The 26,119-nt window shown below is 43.6% G+C and overlaps 1 protein-coding gene across 2 annotated transcripts in view; it reads left to right on the top strand.

Moving 5' to 3' along the window:
• cab39 (calcium binding protein 39) overlaps positions 1-26,119 on the top strand; it is a 138,879-nt gene that overhangs the window by 98,695 nt on the left and 14,065 nt on the right. For both annotated transcript variants that reach the window (XM_084312276.1, XM_084312275.1), the window contains 2 exons: positions 6,235-6,399; positions 21,482-21,600. In XM_084312276.1, the coding sequence (XP_084168402.1) occupies positions 6,268-6,399; positions 21,482-21,600 (251 nt within the window). In that variant the 5' untranslated portion in view covers positions 6,235-6,267. The remainder of the gene's footprint in view (positions 1-6,234; positions 6,400-21,481; positions 21,601-26,119) is intronic.

Here is a 26,119-nt window from a genome sequence, read left to right as displayed (position 1 = left end):
AGGATTATGCTAAGCTAACTAGCGATAGCTGCTAACCCTGGAAAACGGTCAAAGCGGACTCCACAAGACTAGTTCCATTCGTGAGGAAAGGGGGTGGGTTATATTGACGATGCTTGACAACAGAAGTTTAAACATAACTTCATATTTATTGGTTATTCGTTTCTGTACATCATCCAATTTCCATCTCTGTGTGTCTCCATCTCCATCTCTTCCTGTTTACATTCGAGTGTGACGTCATCACCTACGGCAGCTTAGACGATCAAAACGCGAACCTAGAACAAAACCCGAGGGGGGGGGCTGGCTCTCTTGTTCATTCTCGCCCCCTCTCTCTCTCTCGCTCTCTCTACATTCAGTAGCCAAACGTTACATACAGTATAAATACTAACTGGATAGTTGATGATATAAAGATTTAATTTCATTATCTGAAATATTCTAAAATCATTAAGTCTGCTATAAGCCATTATACCTTTTGTGTGTGATTATTATTTTCTCACAGTAGGGTGTGTATATATATACATATATATATGTGTGTGTGTTTGGCTAAAGTGGATAGAAAATACAGTACTGTGTAAAAGTCTTAGGCACCCAAGAGTTTTTATATAAATTGTCTTAGATGTAAATACACTTTTTTATTAGTGTGTCAGTAGACTACTCTTAGTACATTTTCATTAAATTAATTTTTAAAGCATCTTCATGGTTTAATAATGCAAACATATGTTGCAGGGACTTATTATAATCATCATATTGGCGTGACTGTATGCATCAAAGGGTTAAATCAAGCATTTTTAAGTGCTTTAGAGGAAATGTCAAAATATCGCGATATATATCGTGTATCGCGATATGGCCAAAAAATATCGCAATATCATTTAGAGGCCATATCGCCCAGCCCTAGTGCCAGCGCGGATCTCCATAAAGAAATGAAAGAGGTTCGTGACAGCTGCTCTTTCAACATCACTGTGACTGAAGCATTAAACCATTAACTCTAGTTTAATACATGATACGTTGTCTACTGATGGCGCATAATATCAACAGCTGATTCGTTGTAACGTTACAGCTACCAGCTAACGTTAGCTACTGCTAGCTGTTAGCTCCATTAGCTTAGCTGGCCACCGTTATAATTACTGCATGGAAACGGAGTAACGGTAACGTTTAAACGTTATGTCGAGGTCATACAATACTACAGTCGACATAAGGTTAACGTTACCCCGTTTCCATCAAGTGTTTAAATAGCAGCAATCTTGTTGAAAATGTAACGTTACTAAAATGCTCCGAGCATAGCCTCTCTCGCTCTCGCTCGCTCGCTCTCTCACTCGCTCTCGTTATCTTTAAATAGAAATCGAAACTGTTACTAACTGTAATACAAACAGTTCAGTTTGTCAGGTACATGATGCAACACAGATTACAGTGTTTACATCTGTCTGCTTGAGAAAATACCATGTTCTGCATTTGCAATAAAAATGATTGAAGTGAGATGAACAGTTATTTTTAAATGTGTGATCTAAAGATGAACAAAGGGTTTTAAAAGTGTTATATTTATCTTCTCTTATAGTACCAGAGAGAAGCTGAGGAGAATCAACCAGCAACAAAAGCTAAATTTGTTTAAAAAAATATATATATATATTTTGTATCGAAATGGTATCGATACTTTTCAAGGTATCGTATCGAAGTCGAAATTCCAGTATCGTGACAACACTAGTGGGTAGTGTAGTTTTATGAAATTCAAAAGCCCTGGGTCTCCTCTTTCATAGGACTACAAACATGAATGATGGCGTAATTTCCTCGCATCTATATCCGCCGGTTTCCGATGGAATGCACAGAGAATTCTATAAACTCACATTTCGCTAACACTTGAAATCATTGGTAAACAAACGTACTGAAAATATACACTTTGACTGCTTTTTTGATAGGGTTAGTTAGGGTCTTTACTCTTGGCTACATTTAAAGAGAGAAAAAAACACCATTAATTAATACGGACTGTATTGATCTATTTATGAAATTATTGTTGGACCGCTCAGGCTTAAGGGGTTCAAGTGAAGGGGAAGGTCACCAAAGGACAACAGTTGTGTGTGGGTTGGGCATGGGCTTACAGAGTGTTACTCAGATCAGATCAGATTATCTTATTAGTCCTGTCTTCCTATACAGGAGAGTTAAATTCTTAGGTTTTGGTTCCTTGACCTTGCAGCATTTTAAATAAATTGGCATTTATTAGAATAAAATGAAATGGAAAACACTAAGGCGATGGAGGTAGCATAATTTAGCAGCACAAAAACAATGTTCGAGTAGCATTGCAATATAATACTGTATAAAATATACAAAATAATATAGTGAGACGGTCAGGTGGCGTAGCGGAGATTGCGTTCGTCACCAACCCCGGAGACGCTGGATTCGCTGTTAGAATCCAGCTCGCAGCTCCGGGGTTGTCACCAGCTTGGCTGGCCGTTCACATTAATACAATTGGCAGTATTAGAGGGTGGGAGAAGCTGGCGGGGTGGGTCCGGGTCGTTGTAAACAGCGACTCCTACAGTTCGGTCGGGGCGCCTGCTAAGCGCGGATAGGATCTAAGGGCGGTAGTGTGATTCAAATCAAATCAAATTTATTTATAGGGCCCGACAACACACGTTAATGTCCCCATGGGCCGTACAGGTCTTCTTTAAACAAGTCAAGAAGAAAACATAACAATAAGTCAAGAACAGAACAAGAACACCATAAGGTCCAAACATTTTTAGATGAATGCAAATAAATGAAAGAATGCAAGCACTCCCAGACATACCCCACGCGAAGGTAAGGAAAAACTCACTAAAACCTAACAATAGGGAAAAAAGCTCCACAGGCAGTGTGGAGGAGAGAAACCTTAGAAGGGCCATTCAAGGGGGGATCTCCCTTCTTAGATGTTGGTGATAGTAGTGTTGCAGACGGACAGTTGGTAAGCATGCACTCATGTGTGTAGTGAAACACAGATGAGTGCATGCAATAGCAACTGAACATTTTGAAAGATTAAAGATAGAGCTAATAGCGATAGCAACTGAACATTTTGAAAGATTAAAGATAGAGCTGATAGCGGATCTATTTGAGGCACAGGGGCGGCGCAAAGAGGGTCACGTCCTCCCCGTCTTAGTCACGGGACATTCAACACTCCGGTCATTGCTCAGGGACAGCCGGAGACAGGGAGATAGGGGGGCGGCGCAGAGAGGGTCGCGAACTCCCTGACATCATCGCGGGACATCCGGCACTCCGGTCACCACTACGAGACCTCCGGAGACAGGGGGGCACGCAGAGGGGGTCGCAACCTCCCGGCCTTCATCACGGGACGTCTAACACTCCGGTCAACACTCCAGGACAGCAAGTCATAGGGGGACAGGGAGACGGGACAGGCGTTAGACAGCTCATGAGATTGTAGTGGGCGGACATAGCAATAGATACAAGTGGTAGGCATATATGTGAATGGAGTAGATATATGAAGTAAGCGTATTATGTGAATAGAATAGAAGTACTTAACCCAGCAGTGAAACCGCGTTGACTGTTAATCTGTTAACAGTCTGTTAATACTGTTAATCAGTTGACAGGACCACGGACAGACGACGGTGAATAACTGATCCAAGGCCTCGGAGGTGCATGTAGAGCAGTCACTACAATCTTGGCCAAGACCCCGAGGCATCATCACCTTAGTCAGCGCCAGGAGACGGGCACTCAGAGAGAAGGGGGAGGGAGGGGGGGGAAAGAGGGGGGGGGGAGAGTTCCCATGTTTGTGGTGCTGCAAAGGAGCAGACATGTAGTACCCTGTAGTGCCATGTAGTACCATGTAGTACCCTGTAGTGCCATGTAGTACCCTGTAGTACCCTGTAGTGCCCTGTAGTACCCTGTAGTACCCTGTAGTACCCTGTAGTGCCATGTAGTACCCTGTAGTGCCCTGTAGTACCATGTAGTGCCATGTAGTGCCATGTAGAGCCATGTAGAGCCATGTAGTACCATGTAGTACTCTGTGGTACCATGCAGCACCCTGTACCCTAACTAAACTACACAGATTAATCTAAAGGTCAGTCCCCGACCAGGTGAGATCAGGGTAGGTTGAAGGAGAGAGAGAAAAGATGAGTCTTAAGCAGGGATTTAAAAGCTTCGACAGAGCAGGCGCCCCTGATGACGGCAGGTAATTTGTTCCACAGGTAGGGAGCGCGGTAGACAAAGGCTCTGTGGCCGGCGGATTTCTTTTTAACCCTAGGGGTCGATAGAAGCCCCGCATTTTGTGAGCGCAGAGCACGAGCGGGCGAGTATCGGGAGATGAGATCGGATAGATAGAGCGGTGCAAGCCCATTTAAAATTTTGTAGGTGAGGAGTAGCACTTTAAAGTCAGAACGGGCTTGGATAGGAAGCCAGTGTAGGGCGGACAAAACTGGTGTGATGTGATCAAATTTTCTAGTTCTAGTTAGTATCCGTGCAGCCGCATTTTGCACGAGTTGAAGATTTTTGATGCTTGAATTAGGTAGGCCTGAAAAAAGTGCATTACAGTAGTCCAGACGTGATGAGACAAAAGCATGAATCAGGGTTTCAGCATCAGCCAGAGTTAAAATGGGGCGTATTTTTGCGATATTACGAAGATGGAAGAATGCAATTTTGGTGAAATTTTTTATATGTGCATTAAATGAGAGGGAGGAATCAAAAATGACTCGGAGGTTTTTTATGGTGGAGCTCTGGGATACATGACGGGTATCAAAGTTGAGGGAGATGTCCTGAAACAGGCCTCTGTGGTTTGGGTGGCCAACAATTAACATCTCAGTTTTATCTGCATTAAGGAGTAGAAAGTTTTGCGACATCCATTTTTTGACGGCAAGCAAGCAGGCCTCAAGTTTTTGTAGTTGGGAGGAATCATTTGGCTTAATAGGTATATATAATTGGTTGTCATCAGCGTAAAAATGAAAGTTTATGCCAAATTTGCGTATGATATCGCCGAGGGGTAGCATGTAAATCGAAAATAGCAAAGGGCCCAGGACAGAGCCTTGTGGGACACCACATTGCACTGGGAGGGTCTCGGATGTTAAATCATTATAGACCACGCAGTGTGTTCTATCAGTTAAATAGGATTTAAACCAAGCTAGTGCGAGACCCCGAATGCCAACATGATTCTCAAGCCGACCTAGAAGAATCGAGTGATCGATAGTGTCAAAGGCTGCACTGAGATCAAGCAATAAGAGCACAGAAGTGAGGTTTGAGTCAAGAGAGAGCAGTAAGTCATTTGTGACTTTGGTAACCACCGTTTCGGTGGAGTGTAAGGCTCTAAAGCCAGATTGAAATGATTCATTAAGATTATTGTTTGATAAATGGTCAGTAAGTTGCGTTGCGACGATCCGTTCTAACACTTTGGATAGGAATGGAAGATTGGAGATAGGTCTGTAATTTTTCAAGATTAGAGGGTCGAGGTTCGGTTTTTTAAGTAGTGGTTTAATGACGGCTGATTTAAAGGCCAGGGGCACCACGCCAGTAGACAAAGAGGTGTTGACGATATTGAGTAGGGCAGGGCCTAGAGTTGGGAAGAGTTTTTTGATGAGAGTTGCTGGGAGAGGGTCAAACAGACGGGTTGAAGGTTTAGCCGCGCCAACCAGTTTAGAGAGGGCACTAAGTGAGACGTTTTCAAGGCAGCATAGCGTATGACTGGAATCAAAGTCAGGGGGAATGCCCGTCAAAGGTTGGGAGGGACTCTGATTGTTGAGTAAAGCAACAATTTCATCTCTAATGAGGTCAATTTTCTTGGTAAATGTCATGAATTCGTTAGCCAAGAACGCATGGTTTAGGGCACTTGGTTGTTTCTGCGTAAGTTTTGCAACTGTGTCAAACAGAAACTTTGAGTTGTTTTTGTTTTCATTTATGAGCCTGGAAAAATAAGAGGTGATCCTTCCACACGTTACACGCTCTCAGTGAGAGTCCGCGCTGCCAAGTGAGAAGAAGCGGTTGATTGGCTAGACGTGTGTTGGAGGAAGCACGTGATAGCCTCCACTCTCCCAGACCGACTGTGGGGGGTAAGTGCGCAGCGACCAGGAAAAAATATATATATATAGTGCAGTGATAATGGTGTGGGTGTAGTGTATGTAAAGTGCAGTTGTGCCTAACGGTATGTGTGCATGTTTAGCAGGTGTTGGGGTGTTGTAGCAGGAAAACATGGATCCCTGCTTCTGATGCTCCTATGACTTTAAAACCCAACAGCTTTAAACAGCTGGCGTCTCTGTACTCGCTGTGTCCGTCCAGGCCACAGAGGAGGTGTCCAAGAGTCTGGTGGCCATGAAGGAGATCCTGTACGGCACCAACGAGAAGGAGCCGCAAACGGAGGCTGTGGCGCAGCTGGCCCAGGAGCTCTACAACAGCGGCCTGCTGGGGACACTGGTGGCAGACCTGCAGCTTATTGACTTTGAGGTGAGAGCCAAGAGACTGTCTAATGTAAGGAGCAGACAGCAGACTGTTCGGTAGTTTTGGCTCACTCGATTATGGCAAAATCATAATCACAATTATTTTGATTGATATTGACATCACAGTTATTAAACACGATTAGTCATTGGTTTGAGAACATCGTATGCCGACAAATTTATTAGTTTGACCTTTCTTCTCGAACCAAAGGCTGCCTTTCTGTCATCTTCTACACGTTACTGTGGTGGAACCGGAGAGGTTAATTATGGTCATCTTCATGGTTGATACAAATTTATTGTTAAAACATGACTAATCAAATACAATTTAGGTTAGGAGTTCAGTAGAGGGTTTCTACTGTTTTCATTCTGTGGGTTTTTTAAGACATCTGGGGGAAGAAATGGCGTGGGAGAGATGACCAGGTGAGGGGAGAGGAAACGAAGGTTATCCTATAACCCTAGTTACATGAGTTCTTGCCAGCGTTCTGCTCACTATGGGATATTACCACGTTACTTTGAAAGATTCCGCTACATGCACCCTACACTTGTCCGGCCACGCCCCTGTCCTCCCATATGCATATAGACGAGGGGTGTGACCGTACTTCCGCCTTCCCGAGTCTTGACCTTCATTAGGAAGACAGTCGGGGGTCCTCAGTGAGTTGAGGACTCACTGGTGATTGATTGAATGAAAATTGTATTAACAGATTGCAGAATGGGTACAATACACGGCTCAATACACACAATTGTTAACACTTTGACTGCCATGAAACGTGTTTTGACGTCATTGCTGGCCATGCTCAAGTTGCCGGGGGACGCTGTACAGCGTCCTTATATCAATATTTCAAAAATCTGCGATCGGATTCATATGTCCCCTCCGCTGGCCTGAGATCCACCAGCAGGACCCACTGAGCTCTCTGGCGGTTCAGGAGCGCCATCTGGTGGCCGATCGGCGCAATCGCTTTAACAGGAAGTGGCATAGAGGTTGTGCTACGTCCGTAGTACTTCCGGGTGCTCGCTATAGGTCCCGCGACTCTGGCTTGTCACGCTACACAGTGATCGATTGCCAATAACTCGATAAACAACATGATTTGGACGTATATACCATTATACAAGCTGGAGATGGACCGGGTAAATTTACATCCCATAATGATAAGATTTCAACTCTACGATGATCGCCCAACGGCGCGCGGAGACTGGGGTGAGTTTCAGCGTGTAACGTTACCGTCTTCGATACTAACTGCTATTATCAACATTTGACCCACATTAGATGATTGGTATAACGCTGCCCACGGAATTATAAACGGCCCCTAGCCCATCCGGTCAACATCAGATGACGTGTAGTAACTTCTAGAAGTACGTCTAGTTGTAATTTTTTATATCGCGCTGATTGCCATAAAACTGTATTGCATCATCAATATAATGTATTTGGGGCTATAGATCACGTTCTGGAGAAAGCTGCAGAAAGAGATGAAAACATACTTATACATTAGACCATACTTTACTATGAATATGTGAATGAAAAAGTTTAACGTTGCTACACAATGAACAATACATATAGGACTTTGAATGGGCCCTAATAATGGCAATGTAGCAATAGAATTTAAAAAGTTATAGCCCTGCAAAGAAGGGGACTTTCTCCATAGACAAATAGCGCTGGCTATCTATGGTATATCATGAATTTAACCTTAGGCAACCAAAGTGTTAATGGATGCAGACCAGAGAAAGTCTTTCGTCTTGTTTACATCAGGGTCCCCCATTTTCAATTCATAATGAATTGTAAGTAAGGGTGCAACTTGCTCCGTGCAATCCATTCTTTGTGGATCTAGCCCTTAGACTATTTAATATAGGCTAAACACAGTGCGTAAAATATAGGCTAAGCGGTGTGTAAAAGGCAACATTGGCTATAGCCTTCTAAAACAATTGAATAGGATAAACTTCGTTTTAACTTCTTGAATTCACATTTCTTTAGTTTGCAATAATGCAACTGCAAGCCAATGTTCCGAGACACATTACCGGTACATTTAATTTGTTAGGCTATTTGAATACACCGTTTAGCCCTAAATGGTGGATTCAAATAGCCTAACAATTACAAATATATAAATTTCTCTGAACATTGGCTTGCAGTTGCATTATTGCAAACTAAAGAAATGTGAATTAAAGAAGTTAAAACGAATAACGGGCTGAAAAAACAATTAGCCTATTTAATAGGTTAAACACAGCGTGTAAAATATAGGCTAAACAGTGCGTAAAAGGCAACATTGGCTATAGCCTTCTAAAACAATTGAATAGGCTAAACTTCGTTTTAACTTCCTGAATTCACATTTCTTTAGTTTGCAATAATGCAACTGCAATTGCGATGTCTTTTATGCTGGGCTGTGACAGCACTCCATCGTGGACAGCCAGCTGAAGCGTGTGGGCCATACATCCCAAACTTTGTAATCCTGCGTCTTTCATGCATTTGACCACGTTTCGGGCATTATCTCGGAGTATGACATGAATCTTTTCTTTCGGAATATGCCACGCCTGGAACATATTCTCGAATGCGGTTGCCAGCGCTGCAGCAGTATGGGAGCCGGAGAACTCTTGGGAATGCAGGACCGCTTTACGGAGTTGGAAGTCTGTGTCAATCCACTCAGCTGTCAAACTCAGCATTGACATGGGGCTGACATCAGAGCTCCAAATATCACTGGTAAAGCTAATTGAAGAAACGTCTTCCTTCAGAAGGCTATCAATGTGCGAATACACTGCCTGGTAGAGCTCGGGTACAGGGCAATGTCTGAAAGATACGTGCAACCTGGGAGAGTGTAACGCGGCTCAATGTGACAGAGTAGTCGTCGAATCCGATGTTTTCGACTACACTTAATGGCTGGTTGTCGAGCCCTATGAATTCCATTACTTTTCATGTGATCACCATAGCCTTCCGACTACCACCGTTATACGCACATGTGCCCTCTAACGTGGTTTGCATTAGTGGCCGCTTTGTTTCCTCTGACTTTTTTTGCGCCAATAATAACGAGTTGAGTTCACCATGTAGGGATGGGTACCGAATTATGTACTTTTAAAGGTACTTACCGAAACACATCGGTACTACAGAATATCGATTCACGTGAGATACCATTGTCGGTATAAAAAAAAAAGAAAAAAAAACATATTATTATTATTATTCTTAAAAAAATGTATACGACAAGGGGAACGAAAACGACATCACAGAGGAAGAACCAAATGCATCACAAGAGGGCGAAGGGTAAAGGAGGAAAGAGGTTCAAGGAGGGTCTCTGAACCCATGTCACACACTTTTGACTTAGTTAGTATTTTCTGGTTTTATTTTTCCTTTTTTTGGGCATTACAATTGTATTACATTTTTTGTACTTTATTATTTATGTCTGTTTAACAATGTTGTATTAATAATCAAGGAAGATGTGGTTTGTAAATGGGTGAATCAAAAGGCAAAGAGAAATTTAGTATAAAAGAAATAGAAAGGGCGAAGGATAAGAGAAGAAGGGAATTCAAGGAGGGTCCATACCATACATATTTGCCTTAGTCAGTATCTAATCCTTTTGAGTAGGTATTAAATTTGTCTATACCTGTTCAAGGGCGGTATACAATCGGTCTTTGTATTAAGTGCCTGGAAAAACAACTGTAGTGGAAACATATAACCAACAATGCTATTCATGTAACCATTTATGTTCACTGCATTCTTTCATATTGTGTTATGGGATCCATTTTTGTGTAAGTGTTTGTCTATAAATGTTAATAAAAATTTAAGTTTAAAAAGAAAAAAGAAAAATTATACGAATTTTTTGTATACAAAAGAATATATAGATATACATGTTAAGTCCGATGACGTCAAGGGTTCGTTTATCGCAAAACGAAACCGCACGAACGGTATGTGCGCAGTTGCACACAATACATGTAGGATTTGACTATAGGTAAAGCAGTCGGGGCAATATGGCAAGTCGAAAACGGTCGCAAGTGTGGTTACACTTTATGAAAATAGATGCTGACAACGCTCTCTGCAACATTTGTAATGTGACGTGCAAAGCAGGGAAGGGTAATACAAGCAACTTGAGGAAACACTTGGTCAAACACAGCATCTTTTTGAAAGCTGATGATTGTAGCATCTTTGATGCAAAGAAATGCAAGCCTAATGAGCCTCTCTCTTTGGGTGTTTGCAATTCATGGGGACTGGGGAGTATATGTCTCTGATATCTTGGTAGTGGGCAGGTTGTTAGAAAGTGTAGCTCAGTTTCCACATCTGCTCAGTCTGACATGGCTGTTAGCCTAGCCACAGAGCGTCTTTAGAGGAGAGGAGATTGAATCCGGGACGCGTGTTGCTTTTTAACAGCGGAGCAGTGCAAGAATGTGACAATTTGACCATGTGACCGCGGCAACGCGGGAGAGCGGCAGTGCGGAAATAGGCTGTCTCTAAGACAAACTCTAACCTTAACCAGCTCCTTAACAGCGCCTAAACTTAACCGTTCTAACCTTAACCAACTCCAAAACAATGCCTAACCTTAACCTTAACCTTAACCATGCCTAACCTTAACCATAGAAAGAATATTGCCATTCTCTAAGACAAACTCTAACCTTAACCAGCTCCTTAACAGCGCCTAAACTTAACCGTTCTAACCTTAACCAACTCCGAAACAATGCCTAACCTTAACCTTAACCATGCCTAACCTTAACCGGCGAAAGAATACACGCTAAATAAAAAATCACGTTAAAAAAAAAAATTCATGGGATTCGAACTCGTCAACAACGGACCGCAGGACCGCAGGACCGCTGCGCTGCCAGGTGAGCTGAGCGCCGAATGAAAATCATGGCGGATTAGGGCGGTTACATAATTCCGCAAGCTCTGCCGCTCCGCTCTGCGGTTGCCGCGCCTGCCGCGGGGCGTGTCGCAGCCAATCAGGGAAAACGCGGAAGCAACGGCAGCACTGCTCCGCTGTTATTAAGCAATAGGCATCCGGGACACAATGGGGCTCTGGTCACGAATGGATTCCAGCTTCATTTATTTACTACAGATGACAAACGTGTTGTTTCTGTTTTTTCTTTTTTACATACTTGCGTCGCACGGAACAACTGATCACTACAGCCCAGCATCATATTACTGTAGCCAGTCTCTTGAAACACTACTGTCTATCTCCAAACTTCCACTCCATGTGCTCGCGCTGCCGCGGTGGGTTTTATTTTTAGCGGTCGGCTTACTCCTTCGATAGTTTCACATATTTGTAACCCGTTTAACGTTAGCTAAGCTGACGTTAGCTAACCGTCGGACATAACGTTAGCTCCTAGGGCTACAGTGCAAGCCGGCACAACTCGGGACAGAAGAGTAGAGGATGTGACGTCGGTAAACAAGCCACACGCACACCGCAGAGCGGGTCTTCTCCAAAGCGGGGGAGAAGCACACAGTGAGTGTGGAGCGAAAATAACTGCTAGAATACTCAATCAGCAGCAGAGTAGTTCATTGCTGCTAGATTGTTTGTTTGTTTAATCAGTTGTAAAATACTTTACACCAGTAAGATGTAAATAATAATAAAGTAATAATAATACATTATTTATTTATTAAATATTAAGTTTGGATTTTTTCTTTTTTTACAACTGAGGTAGGTAGATAACATTTTTAGAGACTAAAGTACCGAAAAAAGGTACCGTTGGGTACCGGTATCGATTCACAGGTACCGGTATCGGTTCAAATGTGAACGGTACCCATCCCTACCATGTAGGCTGTGCTTCATCTCGATATTCAGCCGAATGCATGAATGCTGAGTCTGGCATCAGTTTGCTTACATCAAACACAATGAATGGTTTTGTTACACACGTATTATTATTCTGCAGTATTATTAATTTGCTCAAAGATGACCGAGCATCCATAGCCATGAAGTGCTTTGAGAAGCTAGTGAAGGGCTACATCTGCTCCTCCCTCCCCATCAACCTGGACCCCCTGCAATTTGCATACCGCCCCAACAGGTCCACGGAGGACGCCATAGCCCATGTGCTGCACACAGCAGCATCACACCTGGACAAGAGGCAGGGGAACTATGTGAGAATGCTGTTCATCGACTACAGCTCAGCATTCAATACCATAGTCTCCTCCAAACTCATAGCCAAGCTCAGGGACCTGGGCTTGAACTATGACCTCTGCCAGTGGGTCTTGGACTTCCTGACGGGCAGACCCCAGGTGGTGAGAGCAGGCAACTGCACCTCCTCATCCATCACTCTCAACATAGGGGCCCCCCAGGGCTGTGTTCTGAGTCCCCTCTTCTACTCCCTGTACACACATGACTGTGTGGCACAGCAGAACAACAACACAATCATCAAATTTGCTGACGACACAGTAGTGGTGGGCCTGATCTCTGCAAACGACGAGAGGGCCTACCTGGAGGAGGTCAAGGTTCTAGCGGGATGCTGTCAAGAGAACAGCCTCTCCCTGAACGTCAGCAAAACAAAAGAGATTGTGGACTTTAGGAGGTCGGGGGTCAGGGACTACAGCCCCCTCAGCATCGACGGGGCACCGGTTGAGAGAGTGAACAGTTTTAAGTACCTCGGAGTCCACATATCCGAGGACTTGACATGGACCTCACACATTGACAGTGTTGTGAAGAAGGCACGGCAACGCCTCTACTTCCTCAGACGCCTAAGGAAGTTCCAAGTCAGTCAGAAGATCCTTAAGAACTTCTACTCATGCACAATAGAGAGCATACTGACTGGCAATATCACCTCCTGGTTTGGGAATAGCACAGCACAAGACAGTAGCAGACTACAGAGAGTGGCTCGCTCAGCCGAACGCACAATTGGAGGGGGGCTTCCCACTCCAGGGCATTTACATGGGCAAGGCTAAGAGAATTATCAAAGACTCGAGCCACCCAAACAACTGCCTCTTTGAACTGCTGCGGTCAGGCAAGCGATACCGGAGTCTCATGGCAAGCACAGAGAGACTCCGAAGAAGCTTCTATCCTCAGGCCATCAGAATGCTCAACGAACAATAACACTATGTAACAACCATCAAATGCACTCACAGCACACACATCCACACGCACACACTCACTTTAAACATACAACTCACTGCAGCACCCACTTTAACCACTTTAGTACACCTAAGCACACTTTATATTTATCTGTAAAGAATTTGCACTACAACCCATACCTCATTACACCTTACTGTAAATTATATTGTACCTAAATTGTACCTCATCATCCCACTTCTGCTTTGCACTGTATATTGTATGGTAACTCAGTTACTTCTACTCTACATAGAGCATTGTATATATGTATATACTGAACATTTTTGTCTACGTACTTGACTTCTATTTTATACTTGCTATACTTATTTTATTATCTATTTTTGCCTAGCACAGTCTCTGGAGCGAAACAGAAAGAAGCATTTTGTATAAAAGTATTCTGTACTTCTGTATGACAACTAATAAAGAAACTTGAAACATACATATGCAGCATCCCCCTGTTGGGGTTGCTCAATGCTGTAAAATATTACATGTTTTTTTATGAACAACGATATTTGAGGAGCCTAATAATATTGCTGCAGGTAGTAGTAGTTGGAGGCTTCGGGCGAAACCATCTCTGTGACGTCGGCATTGAACGTGAACAAAATGTCGGCGCACTGGTTGATAAATGCTACACGAAGGGACATAACAAATAGTTTTTTCTTAGAAACGGCTTATTTTTATAACGTGATTTATTTTCTGTGGTTTATCTAAATACTAATTTGATGCTATGACTGTTTATCGCTATTCAACATCTCCCCTTTAACACATTGGACACCAGACCCGAGATAAGTCGGGTTAACTCGTCGACGCTTGAGCGCCAAACCCGAGAAAAGTCTGGTTTTTTATCGTTATTTCTTTTATTCGATATTCCCATTCATAATCCATCGAGGGAGCCTGTATTATCATTGGGAATGAGTCTGAGATCGCAAACGGCCTGCCGCCTTGTGGCCGGTATTGCACATCCTTTGAAACTCTCTGGCTTGGTGTGTGGCACGTCCTCCTCGAGGTGCGTTCCAACTGCCGTCCCTCTCTCCGTGTTTTTACGCCTCGCCATTTGGGGTCGGGGCTCTAATTGAACCCTGACTTCGCCAGCGAGTCATCAAAGATGAAACCCCCGCTCCCTCCCAGGGCTCTACAGTGCGACCATATTGCTCGCATATGCCCCTAAAAATAATTGTGTGCGAACCTGCAAAATCAAGTACTCGCACGGTGTGCGAGTGGGGCCGGCGAGTGCAGAGTACAGCCTCATTCGTCCTTTTTTTTTTCCGCTGCGAGAATCGTTAAAAAACTACAAGTCCCACAGTTCACAGCTGCATAAACGTTCCAATCACAGTAGTTTCCTGTGGTCACGCGACTGGAAACTGAAAGTAACGATCAGCGTCACTGTCTGAGTCAGACAATTTCATTTTTATTTTGCGCAAAAGATACCGGAGAATGAGAAGTCAGGCGAGGCAGCTCATGTTACAGAGGTGATGGTTAACGTTAACGTTAACCAAGATACTGACGCTAGCCAGCATGCTAGCGAAGTTGGCCAAGCTAGCGAGGCTACACCCACTGTAGCACCCAATGTAGCCACTGTAGCTAGCGAAGCTACACCCACTGGAGCCGGAGGGAAGACATACAAATTTAACGTGAATTGGCTAAACATTTCCCCATGGCTAGAGTTCGAAAACAATGTCATGTTTTGTAAATATTTCAAAGTAGGATCGATGCATTGCGATGCATTGTTACACCCCTACAACTGGCCCACTGTGTATGTGTGTACAGATAACTTGGCTAGCGTTATCAACCGCAGAGGTGGGCAGCGCCGGATGGCCAGAGTGCAAGCGGTGTGGCAATAGGGTCTAGCTGCAGCGCCGGACGGCCAGAGTGCAACGGTGCAACGTCGTAATTGGCAGAATCGACTTTCAATCAATGGTCTACCTGACAGCAAACTCATAAACAATGTTTCTGTACTGGAGGTGTACAGTATTTCAATAGGCAACCCTGAAAGGATTATTTTTCTAAAAGAGCAACACTAGCTCCCCCCTCTACTGATGGCCCTGGTTGTAAAGCCAGTGTCTCCTTTTTGTTCAATGTCACTGCCTTTTTTATTAGGCCTAGTTGTTGGCTACAACTTTGCCACAGTAGGCATTAATCATTTAATTAATAGTTCAAATGTCTGTGTCCCATTCCCGTTTGCACAAGCAGATGATACACACACGCACACAGTGGGCCAGTGACTTTGGTGGTATCTGTGCTATTGCACAGATGTGTCCCGTTTCCCGTTTGCACATGCACGCACAGTACAAATATACATTTATTAAAAAAAAAAAAAAAAAAAAAAAAAAAAAAACTCGTTACTTGACATATTTTCACTGTGCTCCTAAATATTTTTGGGTGCTCCTAAATGTCTTTGTGTGCTCCTAAATTTTTTCATTTAGGAGCACCTGTGCCCCTAGTGAAAAAGGTTAGCGTAGAGCCCTGCCTCCATGCAACATTCTGGGACGTGATTGTAGGGGGCGCAGGGCCCACTCCGGCACCAGCATTTCCGCAGAAACCGGAGGGACTTGAACCCTGCGGCCCGCGTACTCTTCTTCCTACTACCGACCACCCGCACTGCTCGCTTCACCACCGCTCTTAACGGCGGGAGCAAGCAGGCGGAGAGCTTGTGCAGCAATCGTCCGCCATCAGAGAGACGGTGCCTGCTCTTGTCGGGGGTCCGTTTGATGTTGAAGCCGGAGCTACCTCTCTCACGAGTGAGGGGAGCTCAGTGGCTTCCGAGCGGCACCACACTCGGCGCCATTTGCCACCGGCGGAGGAGGGTGTGCTGGTGGAGCCGCCAGACCACCCGCCACAGCCGCTCACCACAGAATGGCGGGAGCGAGCAGCATCAGAGAGCTTGCCCCGCAAGTCACCCCCGGAAGGGACGCTGGAGCCGGGGGGCCTCCCCACTGAAGAGGGGCGCTCAATGGTCTCCGGGCGGTGCGCACCCAGCTCCGCCCGCCCACCCACTCGCCACGAACGTGGTACGAGGAAACCCCCGCGGCGCACAGAGGAGGTCACGACGGAGAATCACAGGTGGAGCCAAGAAAAATACTTCCCAGGTCCGGGTGGTGCCATTCTTGGGATCCAAAAAATAGCAACCACAAAAACTAAGCTAAATGCCACTTGCTTGCCGTGTGCACTTCTGAAGTGAAAGAAACGGGAAGGCGGAAGAACGGTCACAACCCTCGCCTATATGCATCTGGACGGACAGGGGCGTGGCCGGACAAGTGTAGGGTGCATGTAGCGGAATCTTTCAAAGTAACGTGGTAATATCCCATAGTGAGCAGAACGCGAAGCAAGTAATGAAATGTAACGAGGATACAGGATGACCAGGTGAGAGGAAACAAGGATACAGGGGGAATGGGGAGGGATGACCTGGTGAAGGGTGAGGAAATAAGGATACAGGGGGATTGAGAGGGATGACCAGGTGAGGGGAGAGGAAACAAGGATACAGGGGGAATGGGGAGGGATGACCTGGTGAAGGGTGAGGAAACAAGGATACAGGGGGATTGAGAGGGATGACCTGGTGAAGGGTGAGGAAACAAGGATACAGGGGGATTGAGAGGGATGACCTGGTGAAGGGTGAGGAAACGAGGATACAGGGGGAGGGATGACCAGGTGAGGGGAGAGGAAATGAGGATACAGGGGGAGGGATGACCAGGTGAGGGGAGAGGAAACGAGGATACAGGGGGAGGGATGACCAGGTGAGGGGAGAGGAAACAAGGATACAGGGTGGAGGGAGAGGTATTAACAAAAGGCCTTGAAAGGGAAATTCCACATTATTAAAGACATTTAAAAATACCTGGAGATGCGCTGTGGCTCCCTCTCAGTCTCAACACAAGCTGAAACTACTGTTTGTGTTTGGGGGGTGGAGGAGCGCACCGCTGTGAAGATGGCGTGTGCTGTATTTACAACACAAATGAGAGCAATACGGCATGCGGCACAATTATCGTTTTATCTTGTGTTCATGATCAAAATCTATTTAAATTTCAATTGAATCTCTGTTAATCTCCCAGCCTTACCAGAGACGGTCTAATATAAGGAAAGACACTGTGGTCGCTTTGAATGGGGAAATCTTATAAAACTAAAGATGGTTGCAACAACAAAACTACTTGCCACAAAATACATTGAGACCTGGAAGCATTGCTGCAGTGCACATAGGCAGCCGCAGATAACGCTGTGTGTTTGTGGATCTTTAGGCTGTGGTCTACATCTGAAGTTCCATTGGAAAAATCCCTAGCTCATCCAGCATCCTGCGCTCTAGCTAACGTCACGGCGACCAATCGCAGCCACTCTTATTGTCTGGGACCAAATACGGCCACGCCCCATTCCCAGTAAAAAGTGGGAATCTCTAGAATGGGTTTCGGGCGACGCTGTATACGGAAGTGACTCTAAAGGTGACGATACACAACACTTTCTGTTGTCAGTAGATGGCAGCATTGGTTTAAAATTAAAAGGTGAAAATGTTAACTACATGAATACATTTCCCAAAATCCTTAGCACAGGTCACAGGTCACAGGTCACTGGAATGTGTCTATTCTTCGCCGTGATCTGAACAGCGGTAAACTATTACTGCGACCTCGGTATAGCAACCGCGAATGGTAAACTAATTATCTTAACAAAAGTGCGCTGGTAGCGTTACATATGTTGTCTAAAGGGGGACATATGGTACAATTTAAGATTTTAATGATAATCGGCATATAAAGGACAACAGAAAGCATCGTTAATTTGTAAGAAACCTCAATGAAAACGGTAATATTCGCTATTGTTATGAAAATGTGCTAGAATCCTATAAAAATGTGGACTCATTTGGTCTACGTTTCGTTACTCTACTTTGCAGGGTTTATGCGCCATGGTGCAGTTTGTTTGGGTTGTTGTGAAAATAGTAAAAACGCAGACACACACACAGACCCCATGATACGATATTATCACAATACTAGTCACAATATTGTGATATATTGTGATGCATTACCTTTTTTCAATGCCAAATTATTTACCCAGTGGAAAACGTTGTCAACATCATCTGATTGATCTAATAAGAACGTTTTCAGAAATATAGTGATATATTTCCCCAACCCCTAATAGTTTGATGGTGTATTTGGCCATTTATGTATACTGGGGTCCCTAAACAGTCTTGGAAATTGGTTACATTTTACACCAAATCTGTGTAACAAATGGTTTCAACCCAAAAACAACTTATGAGACATAATTGAGCATGGGAATGGCCTATACACTTCCATCATAATGTTCTAAGCCATTATACACTCTAAACCAGGGCTATTCAATTGTAAATAAATTGTTCAGGGGGCCACATTGTCAGAAACCCAAGGGGCCAGGGGCCGGACTGCCACGGCGCCTCCCTGTGCTATGAATATATGTACACTTGACACAACACGCAACCACATTTTCACAACTTTTATTTAACTACATTACAAAAGTAGTATACTTTTCAAAAAAAGTGCTTCATTTATGTGCCACATCTGCAACATCTCCTGCAGAAAGTGCTTCATTTATGACTGTGCAACAACTGCAACATCTCCTCTTCAACATTTCAATATAAAAATAAAATAAAAAAACAAACAAGTGCATGATGTGCATCTGAACATTCTAACATCAACACTTGAACAAAAAAACACATTTATAGTGCAGCTGAGCTTATGAAAAAGTGCTTCATGTCTGTGCAACAACAGCAAATCACAGCATCTTATTAGCACTTATTGTCCACTCTTAACTCTCAAACATCAGGGGGGTGGGGGGCAGACAGGCCTAGCCTACATACACACATCTAATGAGAGCGATTGCACTTCTTTGACTGGGCAATGGCAGAGAAAGAGGGTTCATAGGAAGTGAGGGCTACCCGCAAACAGTGATGCAAATGCTCATTTGTCAAGGAGGCACGTTGCTTGTTTTAATGGCATTCATGTGAGAGAAACTGGATTCACAGGTGTATGTTGAGCCAAACATTGTTAGCACAGATATTGCCAGCGTTTTTATTTTGGGGAATGTCTTGACATGAATACACTTTATCCAAAATGTTGTGGTGGATTCATTCTCAAGTGCCTGCTTCAGAGCAGATGATGCTTGCATGTCAATTATTTCAAGTTGCAGGAGACCTTCATCAATGTGAAGTGATGCAAGGAACTCTTGTCCTTTTGTGGAAATAGCAGCTACATTGGCAAATGGGTTGCTCACAAAATGCATCAATTCTCTGGACATGTCAAATTCATCAAATCGACTTGCAAAGTTTTCCCTCGATTTATCAATGAAATCTGTCATTAATTGAGTGACTTTTGGCTCAATTGTGCGTGTTAACGTTGACATGAAAAGAAAAAAGTAAAAAAAAAAAAAAAAAAATTAATTTTTTTTTTTGATTTTTATTTTTTTTATCATGTAATCTTTGGCGGGCCGGTCAGGCGGGCCGCCAGTTGAATAGCCCTGCTCTAAACTATCACAATTTGAATGGCCACCTAACCAAAACACATGTGTCCTCCTCGATACGTGGGCACAATCACATCTCTTCTCGGCAATATGTCAGTGCCACGCTGAATCTCAGCTCGCTGAGTCACCCTGAGCTACCAGCTGACTCACCCTGTTGTGACATGCTTCTCTTCCTGCTTGCTGTCCTCCGTCATCCTCCTGTCCTGTGTTAGGAAGGGATGAGTAGGAGATGATGTCATCCTCCTGTGTTAGGAAGGGATGAGTAGGAGATGATGTCATCCTCCTGTGTTAGGAAGGGATGAGTAGGAGAGGATGTCATCCTCGTGTGTTAGGAAGGGATGAGTAGGAGATGATGTCATCCTCCTGTGTTAGGAAGGGATGAGTAGGAGATGATGTCATCCTCCTGTGTTAGGAAGGGATGAGTAGGAGATGATGTCATCCTCCTGTGTTAGGAAGGGATGAGTAGGAGAGGATGTCATCCTCGTGTGTTAGGAAGGGATGAGTAGGAGATGATGTCATCCTCCTGTGTTAGGAAGGGATGAGTAGGAGAGGATGTCATCCTCCTGTGTTAGGAAGGGATGAGTAGGAGAGGATGTCATCCTCCTGTGTTAGGAAGGGATGAGTAGGAGAGGATGTCATCCTCCTGTGTTAGGAAGGGATGAGTAGGAGATGATGTCATCCTCCTGTGTTAGGAAGGGATGAGTAGGAGAGGATGTCATCCTCCTGTGTTAGGAAGGGATGAGTAGGAGAGGATGTCATCCTCCTGTGTTAGGAAGGGATGAGTAGGAGATGATGTCATCCTCCTGTGTTAGGAAGGGATGAGTAGGAGAGGATGTCATCCTCCTGTGTTAGGAAGGGATGAGTAGGAGAGGATGTCATCCTCCTGTGTGTTAGCAAGACTATGAGTCAGTGTCACACTATCTGCCAGAGACATGTCTTCCCTCCCGCTGGTGTTGACATGCGCTGCATTAGTAAACCAAGCATAGAAACGTAGCAATGCAGTCACCCCCCACTCAGCAACATGCCAGAAAACAGAGCCAAATGCAGCATGCTAGACAGGGCTTTATTTCAGCAGTTAAAACAGAGCCAAATGCAGCATGCTAGACAGGGCTTTATTTCAGCAGTTAAAACGGAGCCAAATGCAGCATGCCAGACATGGCTTTATTTCAGCAGTTAAAACGGAGCCAAATGCAGCATGCCAGACATGGCTTTATTTCAGCAGTTAAAACAGAGCCAAATGCAGCATGCCAGACATGGCTTTATTTCAGCAGTTAAAACGGAGCCAAATGCAGCATGCCAGACATGGCTTTATTTCAGCAGTTAAAACAGAGCCAAATGCAGCATGCCAGACATGGCTTTATTTCAGCAGTTAAAACAGAGCCAAATGCAGCATGCCAGACATGGCTTTATTTCAGCAGTTAAAACAGAGCCAAATGCAGCATGCCAGACATGGCTTTATTTCAGCAGTTAAAACGGAGCCAAATGCAGCATGCCAGACATGGCTTTATTTCAGCAGTTAAAACAGAGCCAAATGCAGCATGCCAGACATGGCTTTATTTCAGCAGTTAAAACAAACGTATGACAGTGAGGGGAGGATGGATGAACAGCGTTGTTCTGTCCCTCCAGGGGAAGAAGGATGTGGCCCAGATCTTCAACAACATCCTGAGACGTCAGATCGGCACACGGACCCCCACGGTGGAGTACCTCTGCACCCAGCAGAACATCCTCTTCATGCTGCTCAAAGGGTGAGGAAGAAGAGACTCACTCACTCACTCACTCACTCACTCACTCACTCACTCACTCACTCACTCACTCACTCACTCACTCACTCACATATATACATATATATATATATATATATAATATAAAAGAAAAAATTATAATAATAATTTTAAATTTTACTTTTTTTGTATCATTCCATTTGGGCTGTGGGGGGTGCTTAATGTCTGAAGGAGTCGACTGAAGGCTTCTTGTCCTCTGCAAAAGCATGCAATTGGTCCACTGATGGATACATCTTGATATTTGTCTAGTCTAGTGTGTTCATTAGATGGGTGAAATCCTCTTTCAGTGCCTCTGTGCCTGTTTTCGTAGGCAGTTAGCCTCTGGTATGCGTGCCATTAGCGTTAGCCACGCTTCTAGGCCTCCTTTGGAAAGAATGATACAAAAAAATATATATATATTATTATTATTTAAAAAGAAATTGTATTCGACTAAGAGGTTGGCTAGTCGACTACGGCTCCTTTCGACCGATTAGTCGACTAATCAACTAATAAGGGTCAGCCCTAAAGCTGACACTGGAAACGAAAGGAAGCTTCTCTGGATAGTACGCTAACATTACCATAACGAGTTTGTTGTGTTGGGATACAGCCAGGTAGAGCGGAGAGACCTGCTGCAGACAGAGTGGACGTAATGTAATTCTTACAATATGCATTATTGATTGACTATATGCATTGGGTATATTACTGCGCATTGTTACTGCTGCTGCCATGCTCTTTTAAGATGCGTTCTAAAAATAGATTTATTATAATTATTATAATCAAATCAGATTCTCTACAAACGAGAAAATGTTTCATTTGCTGCCTGTTCAACTGCTAATCAATTTAGTTAAGAATGTGTCTGAATAAACAATTTACGGTTATTCCATGGAGAGAAAGTCCTGATTGACTTTCAAATATGGAAGTCTGTGTACTGTGTGTCTCTCAGACTTCAAACTTTCAGCTAGAATGTAACATGTATTTTTGTTGGAAAGATATTGAGACTATTGCAATGTTTCAAAATCATAATTACATCATAAAAAAATACATGCATGTCTCAATACCCAATAGAATGGGTGCTGGATCAAAAGATATACACACCAAATAGCTCCTGTTGAAGGAATCGTATTGTGCATTGAGTGAAGTTTTGAGCTGCAAGCCTCTTCTCTGAGGAAGTCTGAAGAAGAGCCTCTTTTCTGAGGAAGTCTGAAGAAGAGCCTCTTTTCTGAGGAAGTCTGAAGAAGAGCCTCTTCTCTGGAAGTCTGAAGAAGAGCCTCTTTTCTGGAAGTCTGAAGAAGAGCCTCTTTTCTGAGGAAGTCTGAAGAAGAGCCTCTTTTCTGAGGAAGTCTGAAGAAGAGCCTCTTTTCTGAGGAAGTCTGAAGAAGAGCCTCTTTTCTGAGGAAGTCTGAAGAAGAGCCTCTTCTCTGGAAGTCTGAAGAAGAGCCTCTTTTCTGAGGAAGTCTGAAGAAGAGCCTCTTCTCTGGAAGTCTGAAGAAGAGCCTCTTCTCTGAGGAAAACCCTTGATGCTCGAAACGTCACTCACTTCATGATAGAAATTCTCCTTGTTCTTATCACAATTATAAATACACACCAAACGTTATCGTAATCAGTGTAAACGATGATAATGAGCTGAGCTCACACCTACAATACATAGCAGACTGATAAGTCTCTCCTTCGGTCGTAGTAGTAACTGATCAATAATGAAGAATCTCTAGGTGTTAATCCCCAGCCTCAGTGCACTGTGATTACTATTAGGGATGCACAATATATCTGTGACCATATTGATATTGATCTGTGGTTTATTTTTCATTGTCACGTATGTGGCAATTGCCATATTTTTAACACCATGTAAACATCAGGTTAGTAATATGTGTTATTTTGTTTGTATGTGATGCGTGTCATCTTCTAAACCTTTTTTTCTTTCTCCCCTTCCCAGATGCCACTCGTCTCACTGATTGGGCTGATTGCACCTGCAGGCAGTCAGTCTGAGGCCATGTCCCCACGTATCTGGATCTTTTGACAAACGCACATTTTATTCCACGTTTGGGCCTTTCATCCACACATAAACAGTTTTTTTCAGACACATAAACAGAGATTTTCGTAAACACATTTTAAAGTGAAGATTTTCCAAAATATCAGTTCAGTGGATCCGTGTAGCCACTGTAAACGCATAGTCTAGATAAACGATGACGCCACAGCTCACTACGCATGCTCAGACTGTTGTTCTATGGCAATAGGCACCCGTAGCCTTGAAGCACACAGAGGTAATAAGATGGACAGTGCCTGGTGCTGAAATGACAGACAGAAACAGCATGTCGTTTCTTCCCCCTCGAATGTATATATTTTCTTATATAGTCTCTTAACACTTTCGCAGCCACTGGGATGAGTCTAATTAATCTCAAGAGGACCGTGAAATGTAAACAGACGTGGGGCTGTTTGTAGAGCTAAATCTATACTTTATAGTATTACTATCTGTCCATTCTCATTGTGAATTGAGACCATAAACCGTCCCTTCAAAATGGCTTAAAGAAAAAAAAATGCATCAATACGTTTTCATTTTATAGCGCCGTGAATATAAGCATTATACCGGATTTGGTCTAGTATATTTCCTGGAAGCCAAGATAATGGACTAATAGCTAATAACGTTAAATCCAATGGCATTTCGGTTATAGATACGCTCCAGTTAAAACTCAAACTGCATATGATCGGCACCATCCTCACGCATTTATGCATGAAAGGGGGGGGGGGGGGGGGGCGGGGGACGTCGTTTCTGATTATTGATTACCAATAATCGCGTTAGCCTCATTAGCCTCATAGGCCGAACGCCTGGATGGCTATCAAAACAAGGCCCGATTGGGATGTACTTTACGTGAAAAAGATCTTACCATGGTCCGGTGGGATCCCCCTGAGCATTTCCCCGTTATCGATCGCCATCTGGTAGATCGATATGTACATTGGCTGATGATAAATCCCCTTATTGCATGGTGAAATCTGCGATGCAAAACGTAATCCAAGCTACATGCTGCACATCTAGAATCCTGCTAACTGAAATCTCCATTGAAAGTAAAAAAAAAAGACTGATCCGTTCAGCCACAGGGCACACTATCGCCTATCGCGATAGCGCCCCTAAGAGGATCTGGCCGGTATTGCACATTCTCGAATTCATAGAGTAGGGTAAATCTGCAGTGCCGCTCGGCGACATTGAATAGGTTATTAATATGGAATAAAAGCAATAACAACTTGCGACGGATTTATCCGTGCTTCTGTCCATAACGTGTGGAATCGAAATGCGGAGATCTCCGTTGTTCGTCCCCATTGTGTTAAGCAGTACTGTATATTTGTATATCTTGTATCATAAATGTCTGGATGTAACAGTACTGTATATCTACTCCAGTGCCATCTGACAGATTCGGCCATCAGACGCTACTTGCGTGTAATAGGGATGTATCTGTTATTTAGTTAGGCCTACTGGACATTTTCATTTACATAAGTAGATTTTTCGTTTTTGTTTATTTATTAAGTTAATATAAACCGTGTCTTTCGAACGTGTTTGAGGTAGTTAAATACACCCTTTTGATTTATTTAAGTGGCGTGTGACGTTTTTTTCGTCTGCTTATTTCTCGAGAGATACAATGTCAATGTTGAGTTGAGATCACAATATCGCGATTCCGAAACAAAATAAGGCGAGGCATTATCACAAACTGTTGCAAAGATATTTAATGTTTTGCTAAACATGTCTAGTTTTGCGCCCGGCTTTAGTTAAAAGCCTAATTGCATTCAAAATTTTGTTAATAGATGCGCGACAGAAGAGGTCTGCACCTGATGCTCTCTGATGTTACGGATAGTTGAGGATGTTGGCATCACGTGTGAACAGTACAATGCAATTAATGAATGTCTTGTTGTAATTAGTATATATAGTTTGTGATAAGGATTCGCCATATTTAGTTTCAGAATCCGGAGATTGTGATCTCAACATTGACATTGTATCTCTCCGTCACCCAGTGCGCAGAAGTAAAGCATTGAATCGTGACATATCTAGATTGGTTGTTTCCTCTGGACTGCATCTAATCCTCCACTATATCTATCTATATGTCATCTATGTATGTCAATATAGCCAATGGAAATGCTAGGAATGGTCACGTGGGCTGGGTGAACCAATGGACAATTCCTATTGTTTCTCAATCGTCCTGACCGCTCGTACCACTATGGTATTTGAGATATCGCTTATCGCCACCTACTGGCCCGCATGCTTGTTGGAGCAATTTATATGCGTTTATGTGTTTGCGTCTGGATAGTTTTTTTTTGTTTTTGACACTGTCGTGTGGATGAGGATCTTTTTTTAAACGGAGCCTGAGAATATCCGTTTGGCAAAAGATCCAGATCAGGGTTTCCGTTAGAAAAAATTGTTGCCGGTCTCCGTGTCCTGCAAGATTTCAATCTACCGGACAAATGGGATCAATTCCGGTCAGAGTTTATTGAGCTTAAAAACAATTGATAGGCAGGCTATATA

The sequence above is a fragment of the Notolepis coatsorum genome, assembly GCF_963971535.1.
Source record: "Notolepis coatsorum genome assembly, chromosome: 1".
Classification (NCBI taxonomy): Eukaryota; Metazoa; Chordata; class Actinopteri; order Aulopiformes; family Paralepididae; genus Notolepis; species Notolepis coatsorum.
This window is presented reverse-complemented; position numbering and strand designations above follow the sequence as displayed.